At 48.7% G+C, this 27,022-nt stretch overlaps 1 protein-coding gene across 1 annotated transcript in view; it reads right to left on the reverse strand.

Moving 5' to 3' along the window:
- ZC3H3 (zinc finger CCCH-type containing 3) overlaps positions 1-27,022 on the reverse strand; it is a 157,061-nt gene that overhangs the window by 12,651 nt on the left and 117,388 nt on the right. Inside the window, exons 9-11 of the mRNA XM_075827927.1 lie at positions 22,489-22,620; positions 11,962-12,137; positions 11,652-11,818 (exon numbers count right to left, since the gene is read on the reverse strand). Of these exons, the coding sequence (XP_075684042.1) occupies positions 11,652-11,818; positions 11,962-12,137; positions 22,489-22,620 (475 nt within the window). The remainder of the gene's footprint in view (positions 1-11,651; positions 11,819-11,961; positions 12,138-22,488; positions 22,621-27,022) is intronic.

Below are 27,022 nucleotides of genomic sequence, written 5' to 3' on the forward strand. Positions count from 1 at the left end.
TCTATACTGTAGATCCGGCATCCAAGAGGTTAAACGGTCAGGTCGTGGAGCCAATAAACTGCCCTGCTCCTCTTTTCTGTTACAATCAAATAGCAAGTCCGTGTTATACCTCGCCTGGAGTCATCTGGAGTCATACAGGGACAGGAGAATCACAGATCCCTCTCCTCTCCCTGCATGTCGTCTGCAAATCCCCCACTGGTCCCGCTCTTCATCTCCACACAGGCTAAAAAGCGGGTTGCAAGTACAGTATATGCAGCTCCAACCTCAAGCTGCTCTAGGACAGATCACCGCTAGAGTCGATAAACTGTTAGGTGGTTAAAGGGGTTCTCTGCTTTGGACAATCCCTACTTGTTAGAAGGGTTCCTTAACAATAAACTGATCACAAAGTCTCTCCCTGCTGGGACCCCCAGCGATCAGCTGTAATTGTGGTATACCTGGCAGTAAGTGTTCAATTTCCTGCAGCGCCACTGCAGGAGAAATGAAGCATCACACAGTGTCCATTCATATCAAAGTGCGGTCTGTGTAATACAAGAGAGGTCCTCCAGAGAGAGACGCTCTATGTAACCGCTCCCCACTCTGACCAAGAGATGAGGATCCTGAACAGAGGACCCCCCCCCCCCACCGATATCCCACATTTCACTAATAGGGTGTATGACAATGGGTTTATAGAGCTACTAGAGCAGGTGGAGTAGATCCGGTCAATGTAAACCTCACTAACATCACTAGAATTCCCCTAGAATACACACATTTTCGGGCACATCGTCCTCATTACAATAGCACCCCATAACAGTCACCGCCATAATACAGTGCACCGCCATAAAGCTGCTAGGCAAAGTCACTGAGCCTCTATAAACCATACCTTTGCACAGTACCCCATAATTGTGAAAACCACAGAAACCCCAAAACAGTAACAGTCTCCCAAATACAGTCACAGCCCCCAGGAAACTATATACAGTCACTGGTACCCCCAAAACAACCACACTGCCCCATAGGAGTACTAGCTACAGAGCCTCATAACAGAGACAGCTCCAGATGCCTCCAAAAAAGGGACAACCACAGTTCCCCCATAACAGACTCTGCCCCTGATGCCAGTCTTGTTGCATTCTATAGATCCTCTACCCATTATGCCAGTCTTGTTGCATGGTACAGTCTCTGGTGCCAGTCTAGCTGCACAGTGTAGCTGCCTTTGCTCACAGAGATTAGATGGCTGGCACACACTCTTACCCCATTAGTGTAAAACGGCGCGCCACCGCTTCATGACTTCACAGCGATTTTATGTACAATAAAGCGCTTTATCACCTCGCCCTGTAACACCCATGCCCCAGACTAACACCCAGCACTGAAGGTGTTAACTGCAATTATTCACCTGTGGGGAGCCGCAGCCAAAGATTAGGAGTGACAGATGCTCAAGCAGGCGCCACCGCGAGCAGGCGCCACCACAACCAGGCTCCACTGCGAGCAGGCGCCACCACAGCCAGGCTCCACCACAACCAGGCGCCACCACGAGCATGCTCCACCACAACCAGGCTCCAGCACGAGCAGGCTCCACCACCAGCAGGCTCCACCACCAGCAGGCTCCACCACCAGCAGGCGCCACCACGAGCAGGCGCCACCACAACCAGGCTCCACCGCGAGCAGGCGCCACCACAGCCAGGCTCCACCACAACCAGGCGCCACGAGCAGGCTCCACCACAACCAGGCTCCAGCACGAGCAGGCTCCACCACCAGCAGGCTCCACCACAACCAGGCTCCAGCACGAGCAGGCTCCACCACCTGCAGGCTCCACCACCTGCAGGCTCCACCACCTGCAGGCTCCACCACAACCAGGCTCCAGCACGAGCAGGCTCCACCACCAGCAGGCTCCAGCACGAGCAGGCTCCACCACAACCAGGCTCCAGCACGAGCAGGCTCCACCACCTGCAGGCTCCACCACCTGCAGGCTCCACCACCAGCAGGCTCCACCACCAGCAGGCTCCACCACAACCAGGCTCCAGCACGAGCAGGCTCCACCACCTGCAGGCTCCACCACCAGCAGGCTCCACCACAACCAGGCTCCAGCACGAGCAGGCTCCACCACCTGCAGGCTCCACCACCTGCAGGCTCCACCACCTGCAGGCTCCACCACCAGCAGGCTCCACCACCAGCAGGCTCCAGCACGAGCAGGCTCCACCACCAGCAGGCTCCAGCACGAGCAGGCTCCAGCACGAGCAGGCTCCACCACCTGCAGGCTCCACCACCTGCAGGCTCCACCACCTGCAGGCTCCACCACCAGCAGGCTCCACCACAACCAGGCTCCAGCACGAGCAGGCTCCACCACCTGCAGGCTCCACCACCTGCAGGCTCCACCACCAGCAGGCTCCACCACCAGCAGGCTCCACCACCAGCAGGCGCCACCACCAGCAGGCTCCACCACCAGCAGGCTCCACCACCAGCAGGCTCCATCACCAGCAGGCTCCACCACAACCAGGCTCCACCACAAGCAGGCTCCACCACAAGCAGGCGGGCACAGGACGATACACGGGTATCAGGGACAGATACATTGTAGCCATCTCAGAGATACAGGGTGGTTGTGCCTGCTGCATACGGATCTGCTGATCACTTACTTGTGGGCCCCCAGGAGGGGAGATCGTAATCACTGCCACCTCTGCCCTCCATGGCTACACCCCAGGCCGGTAAACAGAAAGTATAGACATACACCGGGCCATCTCCCAGTGTAACAGACCAGAAGATGCCCACAGAGGTTGTCAGACGGCTTCCGCAGATCCTAAATGGCATATAGACTTGCACTGTCTGCATCCCCCGCTCCCTTTTCTCCTACTGTTCTGCCTCTTTAAGTGTCAGTATTTACTGTATCCTGAAATTCTATTCAGCCTCTTCTAAGTTATCTTGGCCTTCTCCTAGTGCCCTTGGGGTTGTCACCAAACTTTCCGATCACCCTGAATGGTGTATAAATTTCCTCTGCAATTACAATGATGATCTGTGGGCTCTATAGCGGCTTACTGTTTAATACATTGGCACAAAGTCTTCAGGAGTGCAGAGCGATGGATAGTAGAAAGTTGGGATGAGGATTCTGGAAAAGCTGGGTACCTTGTCCTTATCATGGGCAGCAGAGGACACCGGGGCAGTGATATGGGCACGACCGGAGACGGGTGTTCTGTCTGCAGCGTGACATAGAAGCTTTGACAGACGACTCATTTCCCATCCATACAAAAATGAGTTCTCCTGGCAGAGGAATAACGACTGGCACCAGGGTGGCAAAACGCCCAAGAGGGACGGGCCCGGTCTATCAACACTACGGCTTCACGGTCACGCTGGGACATAGGGCGACATCTACTGTGGGATCCAAACGGTGATTGACGGACCCCAATGACTTACAATAGGGTCCATCGCAGGTCCGTAATTTGGACAAGAAGAAAAGCGCTGCCATAATAGGCGGAAACCGTAATAGAACCTGAGCAGAGCCCCGCAGCGCAAGTGTGAACAGAACCTCAGGCCGACACGTTACGACGCAGAGGCATCTGCGCAATTTTTCACCAAAGTGGTCAACGTGGCACTGGCTGCCTCATGCATTTGGCATCACTTACCCCGTGAGTGGTGTGAATAGCCCCCTGGGTGTGCAGCGCGGGTATACCCTACATGTTATAACAGGGACGTGGCCCCTAAAGATGCTGGACATGGTTTTGTATCCCAGCGAACTGAAAACATTGATGTCTCATATTAAAAACTATTCCTATGGAGCTTCTATCCTTTCCCATGCTTTAAACTGCAGCTCTGCTTCATTAGCATACAGCGGACTTCAGCTTAGCTGCATTGTCTATTAGAGTCTGAAATCTACCACCAGAGGCCCATGCTGCACAACTCTGCCACCCCCATGCTTTACACTGCAGCTCAGCTCTTTTAGGGCACAGCTTTGATCGACGTCTGCCGTTTTGTTGCATTGTATATTGTGCCACACGGAAGTCGTAAATCCACCTCCTGTCTCATCAGGGGCTCAGACTGCTGCTTTGTCCATGTTTCATGCTTTACACTGCAGCTTTGCTTGTTTAGATTGGTAGCTGTGGATATTCATAACCAGGTGTTAAGAGATATCGATATTCTGCTCATGCAGGTAGTGGAACGTAACGCAGCACCGGAGAGATGTGACCCAGGGGCTATCCCGCAGCTCTGGCGCAGGTCCCTGTATCCTGCAGCTCTGGCGCAGGTCCCTGTATCCCGTAGCTCTGGCGCAGGTCCCTGTATCCCGCAGCTCTGGCGCAGGTCCCTGTATCCTGCAGCTCTGGCGCAGGTCCCTGTATCCCGCAGCTCTGGCGCAGGTCCCTGTATCCCGCAGCTCTGGCGCAGGTCCCTGTATCCCGCAGCTCTGGCGCAGGTCCCTGTATCCTGCAGAAGATCCGATAATGATCAGATAATTTGTCGGAATTTGTGACAAATGGATCGACCCCGGCGTTCCGCAGATCGGAGACTATTCATGCGCCGCTGCCATCACTGTACACAAGGAGAATCTTTTCACCGTATTTATGACTGGTTTTCCGCCGTCTAGACGCTGTAACTCGTCTAATCCCTTCACATCGTGTATTTGGCGCCGCTGAGCGTACATTCACTTATCCCCAGTCAGAAGTAGACGGCTCTAGTGTGAAGAACCGATATACTAACAATGGCGCTGCCGGTGGCTGAAGAGCGAGTAGAACCAGAGAATGGGAAGAATGAGAACGTGAACCCCGGGCGGCGCCGCTGTCACCATCTGGCTCTGAGCCGGCATCGCCGTTACTGCTCGGCAGGAGCTCTGCCTCATTTACCGCACTGAGCTGCTCACTAAGCCCTGAAGTCACAAACAGCGGGGGGCCCCATCAATGCTTATCCAGCGCAGTCAGGGGCCCGGCCATAACTCACAGAGCTAACTGCAGGACCCGAATACAGAGGCAGATCTACCGGCTGTGACATAGGGGAGGATTTCTCCGTAGGACCTGGAAGACCGGGGTCTGTTACTTATACACCGACTTATAATTCATTGTAGGCTGGCTATATTACGTAACGGCGGGGGAGGTGTCCACACGGCACACAGACGTTACAGTCACTGGCCCAGAGCCCGCAGGGGCCACAAAGACCCTACTACCTCCTGTGAGGGCAGCAGTGCTATAGCTAGCAAGTGACGGTGAGGGGGTCCTGGTAGAAAATGTAAATTGTGTCCCAGCAGCTTGATAAGGGTGATACAGGCCACGTGCACCCGCCTGACACTGGTGGGACTACAAGTCTCAGCACGCCCTTCAGCCAAGCTGGGACTTTGTAGAAACAACGAAAAAATAATCCTTAATGGTAAATGTGCCGTTAACGGTGGCTGCGTCTGTTGAGCGCTGCTCTATGAACTCCTTCCTTGTACGGCCCCGGATCATGGCGGATGAGCAGAGCTGTGACGGTGGGATTCGGCGTGACCTAGTTCTGTGATAACGAGGAGCCGGGCGCAGCCGCTTCTTTCCCCCATGCTGCTCTCCCCTCGCTCCCTGTCAGACGACCCTCTGACTTTTCACAGCCGTTTCACAAGTTCTCGCCCCATTCCCAGGCGCTGTCTCAGCAACGACGCCGTCGCTCTCTGAGAGTATAACCTCCTTCTCCAGCCCAAGGTGCATGAAAAACCTGAAGAGTGTGACCCTCACCGTAAAAGGAAACGTGCGTACAATGCGGTGCGATGGCCGTCGGCGCGTAGAACGCCTATACAGCGGATTTTCCATAAAACGTAAACATTGTATCAATCAAGACCCAGCGGGACACAATGTATCAATGACTGTAGGAAAGACAAACATGCGTGAATGGCTTCCAACTCGTCGACATTGCACTTGGGCTACGTCCACATCTGCGTCAGCGCTCCGTCCTGACGTTCCGTCGGAACGGAGCCCTGACTGACAGAACCGGAAAACGTATGTTTCCGTTCCTATCACCATTGATTCCATCACCATTGATTTAAATTATGATGGATCCGTTGCCAATGGTTTCCGTTTGTCTCCGTTGTGTAAGGCTTCCGCCGTTTTGACTGAATGACTAGCGCAGTAGACTATGCGCCGACGGCCATCGCACCGCATTGTACGCACGTTTACATATCCGGTGAGGGTCACACCCTTCAGATTTTCCATGCAGCTTGGCCTGGAGAAGGAGGTCACACTCCCGGAGAGCCGCTACGTCAGTAGTAAGTTACTGACATACGTCCGCTGTACATCGATACAAGGGCTAAAAAAACAAAACGTAAGTTACATCGTCGTCCGTTCCTGGATAACCACGCCCACTTTTGACAAAGTATTGCCCATTTTCCTAAATATAGCAGAGCGGATTAATAAATTTGGCGTATAACGATACGCTATACACTATACTCTCCCGCTTGCTTATTAAGTGTCAGTCATCACTGCCTTTCTAGCATTGTATGCATGAACCAGGAGGCTCTGGATGAGCAGAGTATTAAATCCATCCTAGATAAGGGAGTATTGCGGTGCATGGAATTGTGGGAGGACGCGGCGACTAAAAATATAACATGGACCTTGTAATTATCGTCAGTAGGGTGAACCCCATATATATTTTCTCCTACAGAAACAAATATGGACACCAAAAAGTCCCTATAGCGCCACATCAGTCTGGGCGATAACCGCCATCTACAAATCTGTACTCTAATGTCGGCCATCTGCGCCATTCCTATGTCCAGCCCGTGAGGTCGTCACAATGTAAAAGCGAGGAAACGAAGCCTCGTCCGGAGCCGCGTCAGAAAGAGTTAAACGAGTAATGTCTTGCTCAAAACCCAAAACTTGCTGGCCCGCTGTGGACGCGGGATGAGCGTGCTCAGTGGAGCCCTTAAAGACGCGTGTTCCATTAACGTTACGACTGTGAAATATGGCAAAGAAATGACGGCCGTATGGCGGCAGATTTGCGGCCCGTCGCGTTGCTGAGGGTTTAATCCTCGCTCCGGCGCGCGCAGAGCTGTAAAGTGTTTACGGAGACGATCGTTGGAGTCCATAAAATCCTCTTCTTTCTCCCAAACAAGGCTGAGCGGAGCCATTTGTAGGGCCCTAAACGCTCGTCGGGGGAGACGGGAACAGCTGTTCATGCCAGGAGTCTGCCGCCGTCTTCCAGAGCAAATTAACTGAAATGGGTGCCTTCTAATTAAATTAGCACGCAAATGAAATGGTTTGCATTGGTGCGCACGCTTATTACCACCACAGGGGTGCGGGCAGCGTAACGGAGACCTAAAGATGGGACACAGAAATACAGGGGGAGGGGGTCATTACTCCAATTATAGTAATACAATGGGGCAGAAATAAGCAGTCGGCAGGGAAAGGGTTACACTGGTGGTCACGGGTCAGGATCTCTGAGCCGCTGCATATTACGTCCTATAGACCCGGCCAAGACTAAAAGATGCAACAATGCGTGACGTCATCTCAGGATTCAGATGCCTATGTGGGCGCCATATAAAAGGTGCAAAAAAGCGGCACCCGGGTCACAGGAATATTGGGAATCAGACAAAATAATAACCACAATGACATCATGGAGATAATAATCATGACAGAAAACCAGGAAAGCGGGAGGAAAAATCTCCTGTAACGCAGGATCAGCACAGGATAAGTAATGTAATGTATGTACACAGTGACTCCACCAGCAGAATAGTGAGTGCAGCTCTGGAGTATAATACAGGATGTAACTCAGGATCAGCACAGGATAAGTAATGTAATGTATGTACACAGTGACTCCACCAGCAGAATAGTGAGTGCAGCTCTGGAGTATAATACAGGATGTAACTCAGGATCAGCACAGGATAAGTAATGTAATGTATGTACACAGTGACTCCACCAGCAGAATAGTGAGTGCAGCTCTGGAGTATAATACAGGATGTAACTCAGGATCAGTACAGGATAAGTTATGTAATATATGTACACAGTGACTCCACCAGCAGAATAGTGAGTGCAGCTCTGGAGTATAATACAGGATATAACTCAGGATCAGTACAGGATAAGTAATGTAATGTATGTACACAGTGACTCCACCAGCAGAATAGTGAGTGCAGCTCTGGAGTATAATACAGGATGTAACTCAGGATCAGTACAGGATAAGTAATGTAATGTATGTACACAGTGACTCCACCAGCAGAATAGTGAGTGCAGCTCTGGAGTATAATACAGGATATAACTCAGGATCAGTACAGGATAAGTAATGTAATGTACACAGTGACTCCACCAGCAGAATAGTGAGTGCAGCTCTGGAGTATAATACAGGATATAACTCAGGATCAGTACAGGATAAGTAATGTAATGTATGTACACAGTGACCCCACAAGCAGAATAGTGAGTACAACTCTGGAGTATAATACAGGATATAACTCAGGATCAGTACAGGATAAGTAATGTAATGTATGTACACAGTGACTCCACCAGCAGAATAGTGAGTGCAGCTCTGGAGTATAATACAGGATGTAACTCAGGGTCAGTACAGGATAAGTAATGTAATGTATGTACACAGTGACTCCACCAGCAGAATAGTGAGTGCAGCTCTGGAGCATAATACAGGATGTAACTCAGGATCAGCACAGGATAAGTAATGTAATGTATGTACACAGTGACTCCACCAGCAGAATAGTGATTGCAGCTCTGGAGTATAATACAGGATGTAACTCCAGGATCAGTACAGGATAAGTAATGTAATGTATGTACACAGTGACTCCACCAGCAGAATAGTGAGTGCAGCTCTGGAGTATAATACAGGATGTAACTCAGGATCAGTACAGGATAAGTAATGTATGTACACAGTGACTCCACCAGCAGAATAGTGAGTACAGCTCTGGAGTATAATACAGGATGTAACTCAGGATCAGTACAGGATAAGTAATGTAATGTATGTACACAGTGACTCCACAAGCAGAATAGTGAGTGCAGCTCTGGAGTATAATACAGGATGTAACTCAGGATTAGTACAGGAGAAGTAATGTAATGTATGTACACAGTGACTCCACCATCAGAATAGTGAGTGCAGCTCTGGAGTATAATACAGGATGTAACTCAGGATCAGTACAGGATAAGTAATGTAATGTATGTACACAGTGACTCCACCAGCAGAATAGTGAGTGCAGCTCTGGAGTATAATACTGGATATAACTCAGGGTCAGTACAGGATAAGTAATGTAATGTATGTACACAGTGACTCCACCAGCAGAATAGTGAGGGCAGCTCTGGAGTATAATACAGGATGTAACTCAGGATCAGTGCAGGATAAGTAATGTAATGTATGTACACAGTGACTCCACCAGTAGAATAGTGAGTGCAGCTCTGGAGTATAATACAGGATGTAACTCAGGATCAATACAGGAAAAGTAATGTATGTACACAGTGAATCCACCAGCAGAATAGTGAGTGCAGCTGTGAAGTATAATACAGGATGTAACTCAGGATCAGTACAGGATAAGTAATGTAATGTATGTACACAGTGACACCACCAGCTGAATTGTGACTGCAGCTCTGGAGTATAATACAGGATGTAACTCAGGATCAGTACAGGACAAGTAATGTAATGTATATACACAGTGACTCCACCAGCAGAATATTGAGTGCAGCTCTGGAGTATAATACAGGATGTAACTCAGGATCAGCACAGGATAAGTAATGTAATGTATGTACGCAGTGACTCCACCAGCAGAATAGTGAGTGCAGCTCTGGAGTATAATACAGGATGTAACTCAGGATCAGTACAGGACAAGTAATGTATGTACACAGTGAATCCACCAGCAGAATAGTGAGTGCAGCTCTGGAGTATAATACAGGATGTAACTCAGGATCAGTACAGGATAAGTAATGTAATGTATGTACACAGTGACTGCACCAGCAGAATAGTGAGTGCAGCTCTGGAGTATAATACAGGATATAACTCAGGATCAGTACAGGATAAGTAATGTATGTACACAGTGACTCCACCAGCAGAATAGTGAGTGCAGCTCTGGAGTATAATACAGGATATAACTCAGGATCAGTACAGGATAAGTAATGTAATGTACACAGTGACTCCACCAGCAGAATAGTGAGTGCAGCTCTGGAGTATAATACAGGATGTAACTCAGGATCAGTACAGGATAAGTAATGTAATGTATGTACACAGTGACTCCACCAGTAGACTAACGAGTGCAGCTCTGGAGTATAATGCAGGATGTAACTCAGGATCAGAACAGGATAAGTAATGTAATATATGTACACAGTGATTCCACCAGCAGAATAGTGAGTGCAGCTCTGGAGTATAATACAGGATGTAACTCAGGATCAGTACAGGATAAGTAATGTAATGTATGTACACAGTGACTCCACCAGCAGTATAGTGAGTGCAGCTCTGGAATATAAGCAGAATAATGAGTGCAGCTCTGGAGTATAATACAGGCTGTAACTCAGGATCAGTACAGGACCGTCATAAAATTTCCTGGTTCACAATGGATCATAATTGCCTTTAACGCTAGAGAAAGAAGACTACAAATACCTGCACAGCTGCTATTATTCAGGCCGGGGCTTCAGGGGTTAGAAGTTTGACTTGCCGTGATATGGTGACGTTACTTGCAGACACTTGAAAGGCTCTGAGACACGAGAAGTTTGGGAGTCCTGGGAGATACACCTGGCTGCTCATGCGGCGCGAGGGATTGACTACAGCTGTCTCCTCACAGGCAGGTTCCCTCGCAGAGATCCCACTTCTTCCTGCCCAGGATTTAGTACTCCCAGCACAGGAGGCTCTGCCAGGTGGATAAGTGGAGCAGGAGGGGAGCTGACCTTCCTCCAAGTCTGGGGGTCCGCGCTCTGTCGCTGGGAATACATGGAGCAACGCAATGCTCTCGCCCCGTCCTGCACCTCAATTATTTATAAGGCAGACATATGGTACACACCGAGCACAGGGTCGGGGCTGAGCCGCGCGCCACTCTCCAGAGGTAGTGAGGAGAGAAGTCAAACTTAGAGGTGAACTCCACAGAAATCTCAAACTCTTATCTCTTATTTATACGGCTTCAATGTATCAGAGGATTGGGGGGGGGGGGTCCACTGAGGGGGGTCCACTGTAAATAACTTCATGGAGCAAGGGACAATTCCTATGTAATCTGGACTACAAACCCTTAAAATTTAAAGGGCCGGTCCAGTCTTCTGTAAATGAATCTTAATCACTGTATAATCAAAAGTTCTGCAACTTCTAATTTATTTTGTGTTTAAATTCGTCATTATTTTTAAGATCTCTACTTGCTGTCTGTATGTCAACAATGAATGAGTCTATTTACTGAGGCTAAAAACTTGCCTGGATATGATGTACTATACTGAGCCCTGTCCCTGGGTGAGAAGACGTGATCAGAGCAAATTTTCCGCCCCTGAATGTATACGGAAAGCGTTTCCATTCATCAACAGCAAGCAGAGATCTTAAAAAGTAATTGAAACACAAAGTCTATTAGAAAGTTACAAAACTTTTTGTTGTGCAATGATTAAGTGTTCATTACAGAAGACTTGAATCCCCCCTTAACCGTAATAGCAACGGTAACCGGGGTGTCGTTCTTCATTTTGGCATGTGTCCCCTGTAAATCTGCGTGTCCTATAATGAGGTCTCAGGAGCGGGAGGTGGCGTTACCGGATTGCACCGTTCGGCAGAATAGATTGGCATTATATTACGGTTACCTGAGTTTTCGGATGACTTGACCCTTTCGGATATCGGGGTCCCCTCACTGGCGGAGGAGCAGTTCAGAGAGATGAATGAGGGACAGTTGTGGAGTCCGCTGCTACCCGGGAGCTCGTCATCGCCGGCAGAAGGGTGGTCACCGGAAAACACGGTCGCTGGTGGTTTTCTGCAACATACACAGGGTCAGGTGGGTTGGTGTGACAGCCAATCAGCTTCTTTGATAGCATTACATTGCAATGACGGCTGGATTCTGATTGGTTGTTATGGACTACGCCTAGTTTTATATACATTTCGGACGTCCTCTCTTACCCGGCGTGGTCCGGCGTCTTCCGTCTCTGCTTAGCGCTGGTCGGCGTCTGCTCCTGTTGAGCCGTCACGTCGAGTCGTCGCTTTCTCTGGCGGTGCTGCAGTTTGCATTTTGAACCCTGAGGACATTTGCCGTCCCGGGCGTAGTCGGGGCACAGCAGGGTGTGCTTCTTCTTACACTGCAGGAAAGAGAGATACAAAACATGAAGACAAAATACACAACTTGTCCTGTCGCGGAGAACAGCAGCTGGATGAACACCGCCATTAAAGTGCAAAATTGGGGACGCCAGTCATGCTGGGAGTTATAGTTGGCGATGCCGCTGATCTCTGCTGGATCTCTTCCCCGTCTCTGGGGCTCAGCGTCGGGTGTTGAAGTCGTTTATATTTTGATTGATAACTTCTGAATGACATAATTAGCGAGACGTCTATCGGCTTAGTCAGGGGCTGCGCAAGCCAAGCACAGACAACACACTGCGAGGCAGCCGAGGGCTCGCCAAATATGTATATAAATAACCCTCCCACCCGGCGTATACACACCGCGTCCACCGGTGACACAGCAGAGGCTCCCGTGTGACAGAGAACGCCATCACCCCGGTGCCAATGGGGCTCAGAGATCCTGTAGCACCATACCGCTGCTGGATAGGGGCAAAATGGAGCAGATCTGTGAGCAGTGGTGAACAGCGGCACCCCCTAGAGGCGTAGGGGATGCTGCAGGGTGCAAGGTGACCGGTAGTACAGAATTCCTCATCAGTAGTTAATAGGGTTCTCAATTTTTATAAAATAAAGCTTCATCATTGAATCCCAATTCCCAACTATTTTTAAGATCTCTGCTTGCTGACAGAGAACGATGTGTGTAAAGGGAGAAAACACACCTGACCGAGTTATGCTAAAAAACAACAATTAGAGATATGTCTGATTACAAGACGGAGTTCTGAGACTGGAACGGAGCCCTGCATCACTTTTTCAAAGCAGGTTTTCGCCCCCCAAAAAAACACTGTGACCCTACATGAAACAAATAAAAAATTATCAAAGAAAATCATTCACCCTTTAATTACCCCACAAGGAAAATAACAGAAAGCCATTACTGCAAATTCTGTATTAAAAACTGATCCACTGCGATTAATCTTTTATTTTCATTTTCCTTATTGAAGTCAATGGAAACGTCTATTCTACACAGTGCAGGAGATACTGGGGAGCATAACCTTACTACACTGATTCTGAGCCACAGCCTGCATTATACTCCAGAGCTGCACTCACTATTCTGCTGGTGCAGTCACTGTGTGCATACATTACTTATCCTGTACTGATCCTGAGTTATATCCTGTATTATACTCCAGAGCTGCACTCACTATTCTGCTGGTGGAGTCACTGTGTACATACATTACTTATCCTGTACTGATCCTGAGTTACATTCTGTATTATACTCCAGAGCTGCACTCACTATTCTGCTGGAGGAGTCACTGTGTACATACATTACATTACTTATCCTGTACTGATCCTGAGTTATATCCTGTATTATACTCCAGAGCTGCACTCACTATTCTGCTGGTGGAGTCACTGTACATACATTACATTACTTATCCTGTACTGATCCTGAGTTACATTCTGTATTATACTCCAGAGCTGCACTCCCTATTCTGCTGGTGGAGTCACTGTGTACATACATTACATTACTTATCCTGTACTGATCCTGAGTTATATCCTGTATTATACTCCAGAGCTGCACTCACTATTCTGCTGGTGGAGTCACTGTACATACATTACATTACTTATCCTGTACTGATCCTGAGTTACATCCTGTATTATACTCCAGAGCTGCACTCACTATTCTGCTGGTGGAATCACTGTGTACATACATTACATTACTTATCCTGTACTGATCCGGAGTTACATCCTGTATTATAGTCCAGAGCTGCACTCACTATTCTGCTGGTGGAGTCACTGTGTACATACATTACATTACTTATCCTGTACTGATCCTGAGTTACATCCTGTATTATACTCCAGAGCTGCACTCACTATTCTGCTGGTGGAGTCATTGTGAATATACATTACTTATCCTGTACTGATCCTGAGTTACATCCTGTATTATACTCCAGAGCTGCACTCACTATTCTGCTGGTGGAGTCACTGTGTACATATATTACATTACTTATCCTGTACTGATCCTGAGTTACATCCTGTATTATACTCAAGAGCTGCACTCACTATTCTGAAGGTGGAGTCACTGTGTACATACATTATATTACTTATCCTGTACTGATCCTGAGTTACATCCTGTATTATACTCCAGAGCTGCACTCACTATTCTGCTGGTGGAGTCACTGTGTACATACATTACATTACTTATCCTGTACTGACCCCGAGTTATATCCTGTATTATACTCCAGAGCTGCACTCACTATTCTGCTTGTGGAGTCACTGTGTACATACATTACATTACTTATCCTGTACTGATCCTGAGTTATATCCTGTATTATACTCCAGAGCTGCACTCACTATTCTGCTGGTGGAGTCACTGTGTACATACATTACATTACTTATCCTGTACTGATCCTGAGTTATATCCTGTATTATACTCCAGAGCTGCACTCACTATTCTGCTGGTGGAGACACTGTGTACATACATTACATTACTTATCCTGTACTGATCCTGAGTTACATCCTGTATTATACTCCAGAGCTGCACTCACTATTCTGCTGGTGGAGTCACTGTGTACATACATTACATTACTTATCCTGTACTGATCCTGAGTTATATCCTGTATTATACTATTCTGCAGCTTCAGAGCTGAAATCTCCCAGCATGTTTGTTCAGTGTCTGCATAGAGCTTGCTCTGGTGATTTGTAGTCTGGGAAATGTCGTCTTTACACCAGGCACTGTTGTAATCTGATGTAGGGAAAACTAAGTGCCCCCTGAATTATGGATGCTGGAGTCTGGGGTCCCATACTGATCACTGCCCAGCACTGGACCGGTCACCACAACCTTCACTATATTGCATCAACCTGAAACCTGAGGCTCTCCAGCTGTTGTGTAACTACAACTATCAGCATGTCCTGGGAGCAGCAGAAATGCCACCAAGTGAAGACACCGCCACAAAGGACAGCTCCGGGACCTTTAGGCCTATTTGCCCGTTTGTTTTTTTACAGCACCCACATGGGTGGGAATACATTCTTCCCATGGCTGAATGGAGATTTTTTTTAGCTGTGACGGTCAGTGAAAGTTATTCATGACAGACAAAGAAATGGTTAAAGGCGAAAGTGAAAACCGGGAGAGTTGGGTTAAAGTAAAGCAGCTGAGCCCCCAGGGTTTACACCAGCAGCTGGCGAAATGTGCCGGGATACTGCTCATTTTCTGCTAGTACAGGAGGTTATAGGCAGAGAGGGGGTTAATGAGAGACGCACTGTGGGGGGAGGGATGGTGTTTGGCACGGCTGGCACCAGGAGGATTCTGGGGTTCACGGCAACAACCTGCTGCCACGGACGTGTCAAGTAAGGTGAAGGAAGGAGTGGTGCGCACTCACTTGTCGGGGGCCTCATTCCACAGGGTCACTCGATGCCTCCCACCTGTCGGGGGCAACTAATTATACACACTGCGGGATGCCCGCCAATCGCCAGGTTGGGCTCTAAAAACAGAGAAGGCCCCAAACACAGGACAAGAGCTTCCCCGGACCAGCCGTTAACCCTTCACCCACTGAAAGTGTGCCCATTAATCCCCTGCTGCCTGTACTAGGTAATGACATCCACCCAGACACAGCCTGATAAGGGGCCACCACTCACCCGATCAATACTGTACAGGGGCCACCACTCACTACTGTACAGGGGCCACCACTCACTACTGTACAGGGGCCACCACTCACCACTGTACAGGGGCCACCACTCACTACTGTACAGGGGCCACCACTCACTACTGTACAGGGGGCACCACTCACCACTGTACAGGGGCCACCACTCACTACTGTACAGGGGCCACCACTCTACTGACACTACTGTACAGGGGGCACCACTCTACTGACAAGGGGCCAGCACTAACTACTGAACAGGGGCCACCACTCACTACTGCACAGTGGCCACCACTCACTACTGCACAGGGGCCACCACTCACTACTGCACAGGGGCCACCACTCACTACTGCACAGGGGCCACCACTCACCACTGCACAGGGGCCACCACTCACTACTGTACAGGGGCCACCACTCAGCACTGTACAGGGGCCACCACTCAGCACTGTACAGAGGACACCACTCTATTGACACTACTGACAAGGGGCCAGCACTAACTACTGTACAGGGGACACCACTCACCCAATCACTACTGAACAGGGGCCACCGCTCACTACTGTACAGGGGCCACCACTCACTACTGTACAGGGGCCACCACTCACCCGCTCACTACTGTACAGGATTTACCACTCACCCGCTCACTACTGTACAGGGGCCACCACTCACCCGCTCACTACTGTACAGGGGCCACCGCTCACCACTGTACAGGGGCCACCACTCACCACTGTACAGGGGCCACCACTCACCACTGTACAGGGGCCACCACTCACTACTGAACAGGGGCCACCACTCACCCGCTCACTACTGTACAGGGGCCACCACTCACCCGCTCACTACTGTACAGGGGCCACCGCTCACCACTGTACAGGGGCCACCACTCACCACTGTACAGGGGCCACCACTCACCACTGTACAGGGGCCACCACTCACTACTGAACAGGGGCCAGCACTCACCCACTCAGTACTGAGCAGGGGCCACCACTCACTATTGTGCAGAGGCCACGACTCACTATTGTAGAGGTCACCACTCACAATCTCACTACTGTACAGGGGCCACCACTTACTACTGTACAGGGGCCACCACTCACCACTGTACAGGGGCCACCACTCACCACTGTACAGGGGCCACCACTCACCACTGTACAGGGGCCACCACTCACTACTGTACAGGGGCCACCACTCACCACTGTACAGGGGCCACCACTCACCACTGTACAGGGGCCACCACTCACTACTGTACAGGGGCCACCACTCACTACTATACAGGGGCCACCACTCACTACTGTACAGGGGCCACCACTCACTACTGTACAGGGGCCACCACTCACTACTGTACAGGGGCCACCACTCACTACTGTACAGGGGCCACCACTCACTACTGTACAGGGGCCACCACTCACTACTGTACAGGGGCCACCACTCACTACTGTACAGGGGCCACCACTCACTACTGTACAGGGGCCACCACTCTCCACTGTACAGTGGCCACCACTCACCACTGTACAGGGGCCACCACTCACCACTGTACAGGGGCCACCACTCACCACTGTACAGGGGCCACCACTCACCACTGTACAGGGGCCACCACTCACTACTGTACAGGGGCCACCACTCACTACTGTACAGGGGCCACCACTCACCTCTGTACAGGGGCCACCACTCACTATTGTACAGAGGCCACCACTCACTATTGTAGGTCACCACTCACAATCTCACTACTGTACAGGGGCCACCACTCACTACTGTACAGGGGCCACCACTCACTACTGTACAGGGGCCGCCACTCACTACTGTATAGGGGCCACCACTCACTACTGTATAGGGGCCACCACTCACTACTGTACAGGGGCCACCACTCACTACTGTACAGGGGCCACCACTCACCACTGTACAGGGGCCACCACTCACTACTGTACAGGGGCCACCACTCACTACTGTACAGGGGCCACCACTCACTACTGTACAGGGGCAACCACTCACCACTGTACAGGGGCCACCACTCACTACTGTACAGGGGCCACCACTCACCACTGTACAGGGGCCACCACTCACTACTGTACAGGGGCCACCACTCACCACTGTACAGGGGCCACCACTCACCACTGTACAGGGGCCACCACTCACTACTGTACAGGGGCCACCACTCACCACTGTACAGGGGCCACCACTCACCACTGTACAGGGGCCACCACTCACCACTGTACAGGGGCCACCACTCACCACTGTACAGGGGCCACCACTCACCACTGTACAGGGGCCACCACTGACTACTGTACAGGGGCCACCACTCACTACTGTACAGGGGCCATCATGATCACACATAAAACCATTAACCCTTTACTATTGAACATAAAGTGAGATATAGTGACCCCTGGACTGCCCCTATTAATAGCTGAAGAACCCATTAACTTTTTCATTCCCTGTGTCAGGCCGGACCTCGGACTCACCTGTCAAAGGAACATGGGGGGGGGGGGGGAGTATTTGGCTCATAGGAAATCATTACATTCTCCACTAATACCTACAGGGGGTCACAAAGAGCCTTCACGCTCGGCAAAGAGGCATGAACCCCTCCAGTGCTAGTCCACACTTCCCAATGTTAACACATTCATATTTTCCATCCCACGACCCCCAATTATGTGGACTGTGGGGTGTCCTATAATCCCAATGATAGTGGCTGGTCTTCCCCAGTCCCCCAGCAGTATTGGCCCACCCATCCCCCGCATGAGAGACAAGCGTGGAGCAGCTGAGGAGCAGCCGCTGAGCGCTCGCCCATCATTCATTAGTGACTGGTAACGGTGCTGGATTCGGTTTCCCTCTCTATTAGTACACGGCTCGCTATGACATTTGTCACTTAGCTAAGAATCCTCCGGCTACACAAATGATTTATCCCTACAAATCCCAACCATGTCCCGGGGGATCCGCTTACTGCACCGCTAACCTTAACCCTGCCAGAGGGCAGGATGGGGGACAACTGCATTTTTAGGGTCACTATATATATATATATATACACATATAGATATTATTTCTTTTATAACTGACAAAGGATCAGAAAGGAAGGAAAAACTGAAACAATGATGGAAAACAAACACAGTGCCCCTTAACCCAGCCAAAGACCCCCGAGCAGCCCCGCAGGTCATCACAGGGACAGACCCCGCACGATAGGAGTGATTGTCCATATAGAATTGTAATATTTCTTACAAGTGGAAAGGAAAAAAGTGGTTCCACTGAGTGTGGCAGAAAAGCCAACGGCGCCCCCTACATGCGGGTCCTGCAAGAAACGCGGCCCCCCGGATCCTTATATATAGAACTACAATCTGTAAATCCCACGGCCCTTTATATTAAGACGAACCCTAATGAACGTTACCCCGGGAGGTGCCCAGGAGTGAAGCCCTGCTAAATTATTCACACCCCGGGGGGCGCGCAAGGTTAACATTTTTACTCGATTCGCTCCGATATCGCCGTCTCTCCGGGGTCCATTTCAGGAACGGCGTGCACATCTACTGTATATAAAAAGAACCGCAACAAACAAACAAGCGGCGCAAAGCTTCGCACTCAGCACTTTCCTCTATTATTTGGGAGAATAAGGTTAACCCCTTCCAGGCCCGGCCTTGGGTAGAGCGGAGGTGGCGGCGGCATCCGTCCTAGTCAGCAGTCTCATCGCACACAATTACGGGGCTCTATCCATCATCCTGACCGCAATGCTTTTCTGACACTCCGAAAAGAGACGCGCTAAGCAGTTTCGCTAATAGCATAAATATTCTAAATATCTCTTTTATATTTTCATTTAAATTGGAATATTTTAAAAGTAATTGCGTGTGCGGAGAGCGGCTGCCACCGGGGGAGGGGCCATTATTGTCTTTTTAGCAACCCCCCCAACGCAATTCGTTGTGACTTAACCCGTCCGACCGTGAACTTGACCTGAACCCTGCGCTGACCCTTAGGAATCCATCATACCAGTCGTGTTCACACCATACAAGAAGTAACCCAACACTGGCACCGAAGAGCTGACCATCCACGGGTATTAACCCCCCCAATCCCGGTAAGCTGGGTGACCACCAATATGGCCGCCACGATTGCCCCAACATGAGAGGTCACCCAGAGTCCTAAATGGCAAATCTGTCCAATTAAACTGCAATCAGTGATTGTGACGCGACACACGGCACCGACAGCTCGTCAATCACTTGCTTTGCTGTTATTTCATGTCCTACTCCAGTTACATCCAGAGCTGCGTTCAAAATTCTGACATCGGTTTTTCGCCGCTCTAGAGTCAGACGTGATTGAACAGCTTGAACGGTCATGAGAATGCACTGCCCAAACAGAGAAACATGATTGCAGCTCTGGATGTGACTGGAGTATAAAATATTATACATAGATTTCAATGTCAATTTTTGTTCTAAAGTGGAATATTCCTTCAAAATCTCTGACCCATAAATGTCACGGATCTGGATCATACAACTGTGGGTATATTAGACTGGTATTAACAGACATGGGGTAACAGAAGGGACAGTGAAGTGCCATAGATGGGAGGATACCGTCCAATCAGACGTGCCAGCTCATGTTTTTATTATTGGAATCACTGTGGGCGAATACTCCATGACACTCTACAAGGAGCTTTCTGGAGCGCATACAAAGGTAAAAGATACTGCCTGTAGGGATTGCCACCCTGCTTTCCACAAACTCTGAACAGCAAATACATCTAGATGTAGTTACATTCACCCATCCTTTTCTCCAGGTGTTTGACTGTGTCCGTGTGTCAGTCATTACTGCATTTCTGGCATTCTATTCATAAAGCAGGAGGCCGGGGAGGAGTTATAGGCTCCTCCCATATAGGGGAGTTCTGTAGTGTCCCTACATATGGAGCAGACTTGCCCAGATTGGGGTCTCCACTGCTTATGTGGGTCTATAGAGTAAGATGAATCAATGACCGGACTGTTACTTTAAAAAAAGAATCCGAGTTCAGAATAAGTTTCCGCTGCCGGTGCCCGCAGAGAATTACAGTAAACCAATAACAGTGAGAGATGCCCAGGACCAGCGCCGTCCGCAGGGACCGGAGGGAACGCTTATTTGAATTTACAATTTGCCACCAAAGCATTTCTGGGATCGGAGAGTGCGCGTAATCCCCGGCTTTGATTTTTACGATATCCGTCTCTTAATCCTCACCGTAGGATCGCCGCTGACAGCTCCTGATTGATGACTCCGGCCTCAATAATCTCTGCGCATCGAGACGAGGAAACGGCAGAGGGGAGGAGTGGACGCAGCGCCGGCTCCGTCACTGAGCGGGGTTATTACGCTACGCACTGCGCAGCGTACGTGGTAATGATGGCGTGTGGGCGAGCGCGGAGTCCAGGAAGGGTCACCGGCGAGACTCCCTAAGCAGCGGCCGGAATACTGCAAACGGCAGGCAAAATGATGACTCCTAACGGGGTCTGAAGGGCACGCGGCCACTAGGAAATCGCAGGATTATCGTAACGTGATCACACAAGGCCACAGGCACCCTATAGCGGCTGCTAGGAAAGCTGTGTGCAACCAATATGGCCATCACCAAGCTTTCCCAGATTGCTGATAGGCAAATCTTCTAAGATACGTAGCCGTACACACCCCTCCTGCACTGCTGGATGACCAGATACATTTTTACAACCTCTACTGGCGTTAAACGGGCGGCCATATTGGTTGTCACCCAGCTTTCCCAGAAACAGATATAACTGACAAATGGCTGAATGGAATTTTTAATGACTGGTCTGAAGACGACTCAAGGGCTGTCTCTGGATTTCATTTTAGGGCAAGACCCCCAACTCCAGTCCATTTATTCTCTGTCCAGTCTTAATCAGTGAATAATGAAAAGTTCTGCAACTTTCTAAACACACTTTAGGTTTTTATTTCTCAACATTTTCAAGATCTCTGCTTGCTGTGAGTCAATAAAAAAGTGTTAGGACATCCTTGATTACATCCAGAAACTGAAACCACCTGAAAAACCTAATACTCCCTACGGCTGAGGGTTTGTTATAATGTATTAGTGTAGACAATTCTCAGCCTGGAGTCCAGACTGCTACATTCACTGCACTGAAACAATGTAACAAACTATTAGGCCAGGAAAGAGATTTGGTTTGCTGCTGTGTTTGATTGTCTAGACTGAATACAATTGTAGCAAACATCCAGCTGTGAAATGTATTCGGTCAAGACTGGTTTTCAGGCCTCTGGATTGTAAATAAGATGGTTTCCATTTATTGACAGCAAGCATAGATCTTGAATATGGTGAGGAATTGAAACATTAAGAGGGAAAATGATCAATCTTTCAACTTTTGAGAAATTTGCGTCACTCATGGCACTTTACCAAAACGTGGGCGGGGAATAATGAAAGGGGCGTGGCATAAACAAAAGGGGCAGGGCTTCAATATAATTACGTAAGAAATTGGTGGAAATGACAGCGCAGATCTACGCCAGCTTAGCTGCCAAATATTTGACTTTGTGGCGCACGGACAGCCAGAGACGCACCTAATTTTTTTGAGAGGCGTGTGCAACTTAATCAATTGGCGCATCTTACGCCAGCGTTAGATTAAAACCGGCGCATTAAATGGCAGTATTAAAAAAACAAGTCTCTTATGAGGTTGCAGAACTCATTATACAAGGATGAAGCTTTATTCACATAGGACGGCAGCCTCTTCCCATCTACAGTCATCTGTGAGGATACTATGAAAGCTCTGCCTGTCAGTCCTGAGACGCTCCAGGCTGCTTGTATCACAGTCCTCACCTTCGCTCCCATAGGGCAGTATCCTTTGAGGAAGTCCTGGCAGACCTCGGCTTTCCTGGAGACGTAGACGTGGCTGTACGGGCAGTCGTTATTGCGGCAGATTCCCTTCAGGAAGTAGGAGCACACCGGCATCTGCGGAGAGAGGAGAAGTTGTGAGGAAGAGGAAGGTGCGACGCAGCACAACGTTCCAGCAATCGTTACATCCATCTATACTCCGCGACTAGTCACCCATCACCCGCCTCGTTACAAACCGCCTATTAAGAGTCCAGTCACATGTCACAGTGAAAGCACGTTGTTTTTTTTGTCACAATCTTTTCCAATTTGCAGAAAACCGCGACGTGTGGCTTCAATTTCATGAAAATCACAGAAAAAGAAAATCGGATTTTATTGTACAGTGTGAATAGACCCCACCAGGGAGGATCAGGCCGGTAGAAGGAACGTGTTTTATCATTGATCTCAGGGAAAAACAAATCAGGATCGGTCAAGAAATATCCAATACGGCGGCTCCCCCTAAAAATCAATGGACGGTGGGATCCACTTTGATCTCTATGAAGTTTCCTCTTTGTTCTATGTTCTGACACGCACATGTGATGGATTCAGAAAAGAGAAAACCTCCAACAATCCTCTAAAAGTCATCAGATCCGAAAGAAATACATTTCTGTGTAGACAATGTTTCTTTTTAGATCTTTTCCAAATACAAATCCCCTACATAGAGATACATGATAAAATTCTGTCTGCCTGCAGCCACCACTAGGGGGAGCTAATACATTTATACAGTGAGTTCCCCCTAGTGGTAGCTGCAGGCAGGCAGAATTTTATCGTGCAGCAAATTTGAAGCTCTGTAGGGCCAAAAAAAATAAAAAATAAAATAGGACCTCCGACCGCTATAAAGATTTATTAAGACATTAAATCAGCACAGAATTTTGGGTCCATTTAGATTAAAAAATAAAAATGGTGTTCAATGGAGGACAGTGAATTGTACAACTCTAACTTTCAGTCGCCCTCCAATAGAAGTTAGTGTTGAATATCACATGACCGTTGAGGTTGACATCAGGTGTCAGGGTCCATTCAGACTTTGCTGTTTTTGGATACGGTTTTTCAATGCGGTTTTAATCGCACCTCAACGTCTAAATGTACCCTAAGCGTATGTTTACACAGAGGAAATATGTGGCGGAATCGGACCACAAAATCCCGCCTTCCATTCGCTCCAATGGGAGTCGGACAATTGTTTTTCCCGCTGATTTTTTCAGATAGCGGGAAAAAGAAGCGTCCTGCTTAATCTTTATCTGGTTTCCGCCCGAACCGCCCACTGAAGTCAATGGGAGGGAGGAATCTTCCGGCCAACGACAGGAATAGTTCCGTGGAGGATTTTGCGGCGGGACCCGCTACGCAAAATCCTCTGTGTGAACAGGGCCTAACAGTTGTATTAAAATGGAAAAAAATTTGCTGAATGCATCCCCCCAGGTGAGACCGCCACGCATCACTGCACACCTGAGAGCACAGTCCAGGCCGAGGTCAAGGGACTTGGCAATAAGAGGGGGTGTTGCTCAGGTGAACCCCCTTCATTATCTATACGTGACCTTAAAGGGCAACTACATAATTCATGTAACCGATTCTCACCTAACTTACCTGTAATATCCGGGATTATTGAGGTCACACGCGGACCCCCCCCCCCTCCCCCGCCCGCTTCTCATCTCTTTTGCAATATTTAAACCCTGCAAAAATGAAGGCCGTAAAGGCGGCTCCTGAATATTGAAGGGATTAATGGCGACAAAACGACTTCTTAAAGTGCCTCCTTCTGGTGTTGCTGCGTGATCGGGAATCATCTAATAAACTCATAAAAGTCGGGTGATGGGCCTTTCAACCGGGGCCGTTTTTCTCTGGAGCAGTAAACCTGACAGCGCTATGACTTTCACCTTGTATATTCTGAAGCCGGGCCCTGCATGTATCCCAATGCAACTATTACTGCGGACAAAGCCACGATGAGGCGTTCTGTGCCTCGCGCCTCATGTACCGGGAGGTGCGGAGCCTCCGTGATCAGCACTGGAGCCGTGAATACAACTCTAGTACAGATTTTATAGGTTCTCCCTGTTTTCTTGTGAGTTTTCTCCAGTTTCCTCCTACAAAACCTACACAGAAGGATAAAGCCCCAACTATGCGGGGGACGTGTGAGTGGGTTCTCTGTACAATGCAGGAGAGTCACCCAAAAATCTTATACAACCTATTATTACTGATATCATTTACCAATAAGGACATCACTCCTGCCGCAATATGGCTGGTCACCCAGCTTTCCTATAGTCCTGAAAGGCAAACCTGCGTACTTATAATGCACAATGGGAGTAGTGATCGTGCTGCAATATATGCAGTCACTTAAGGTCACCCAGCTTTCCTATACTCCAGAGAGGAAAATCCGGTCTTCCTATGCACAATATGAGAACAGGAAAGGCACTGTATAACTAGGCTAGTCAGGAGCCTGGAAAAGCTGGGTACAAGGCCATGTAGGAGGTATAATGGCAGCAATGGGGGTTGTAGCTGTTCGCAGCCTGATGGAAGTGGACTAGAAGCGCTCAGTGACATCAAACGTGGCTGCGAATGACAAGAATTCATCTACCGGTACAGTAAACTTCCATTAATCCAGCACCAATGAAACCTGGAAGATATTCTGGATTATTGGAGTCATAGAAAAGTATAGAAAACTCGCTGGTCAGGGTGGAGAACCGTCAGGAGCCAAAATAAATGTGACCACAGAATCTGCGGCTGACACTTTGTACGGCAGTCAGAGGAGTTTACTCATTGGTTCTCAGTTTCGTCTTATATTGCTCCGTTTTACGCCATTTATCGCATTTTCTGGATAACCGGATTAAAGGAATTCACTGTATATAAAAGATGAGATCCCATATGAATGTTCTGGGAATCTATATATGTATAGAGACAGATCTATATTTGTTCTTGCCGCTGCAAGTGATTCCCAACCACCTCAAAGTGGCAGGAATTAAAAATGGCTGCTGGCGGGAACGCTGATAAGCCGGCGTCCGGGAGGAACATGTGGAGTCCAAAAGGCCTCTGAAATGTTTCAGTGCCAGCAAATAAATCAGCTCTTAACATATGGAGTATGAGATATACCTACCAATTACATGGCAAGAGGCAGATTGCAATGAGTTATGTCACACATTATGGAGCTGGGAGAGTACATAGGCTTTCCAGGCGGCCGGCTAATGAACCCGAAAGTCGACGAGCCTTTCCAAATTGCTCACCGCAGACTCCTCTGTTTTGCTTATTTTTATTAGGGAGAAAAATGCTGAATCGTTAGAAGTTCCTCAAGAGGAAAAGCTGTTGTAACAGCAGCGCGAGAGGTGGAGGCGGCGAGGGAGACGAGTCTGTTCCCTAACCCCGGAGAACACAAGACATTCATACACATTTACGCAGCTCGGCAAATCCCCACATCTAGTAAGTTCAGCCGCGGCCTCCGACACAACACTCCTAACATTAAAATTAATAGCACAATCTGATGGGAGCCGCTGCACAAATGAGCCTCATCTATATCACAGCCGTAGAGGACGGCTCCATTATCTCAAATTATCTCCTGGGGGTGAGAGAGCAAAGTCGTCACAATACTTTATACCTAAGCGGAAAGAGGCGCTCAAGATAAACACGTCAGGTACTGAATCAGGATAAAATACACAGACCAGAGACTAAGCCTGATCAATAACACAGACCTGAGACTAAACCTGATCAATATCACAGACCTGAGACTAAACCTGATCAATAACACAGACCAGACCCTAAACCTGATCAATAATACAGACCAGAGAATAAACCAGATCAATAACACAGACCAGACCCTAAACCTGATCAATAACACAGACCAGAGACTAAACCTGACCAATAACACAGACCAGACCCGAAACCTGATCAATATCACAGACCTGACCCTAAACCTGATCAATAACACAGACCTTACACTAAACCTGATCAATAACACAGACCTGAGACTAAACCTGATCAATATCACAGACCTGAGACTAAACCTGATCAATATCACAGACCTGAGACTAAACCTGATCAATAACACAGACCTGAGACTAAACCTGATCAATAACACAGACCAGACCCTAAACCTGATCAATAACACAGACCTGAGACTAAACCTGACCAATAACACAGACCTGAGACTAAACCTGATCAATAACACAGACCTGACCCTAAACCTGATCAATAGCACAGACCTGAGACTAAACCTGATCAATAACACAGACCTGACACTAAACCTGATCAATATCACAGACCAGAGACTAAACCTGATCAATAACACAGACCTGACACTAAACCTGATCAATATCACAGACCTGAGACTAAACGTGATCAATAAAACATACCTGACACTAAACCTGATCAATAACACAGACTTGACCCTAAACCTGATCAATAACACAGACTTGACCCTAAACCTGATCAATAACACAGACCTGACCCTAAACCTGATCAATAACACAGACCTGACACTAAACCTGATCAATAACACAGACCTGACACT

The sequence above is a fragment of the Rhinoderma darwinii genome, chromosome 5 (genome assembly GCF_050947455.1).
Source record: "Rhinoderma darwinii isolate aRhiDar2 chromosome 5, aRhiDar2.hap1, whole genome shotgun sequence".
In the NCBI taxonomy this organism is placed as follows: domain Eukaryota; kingdom Metazoa; phylum Chordata; class Amphibia; order Anura; family Rhinodermatidae; genus Rhinoderma; species Rhinoderma darwinii.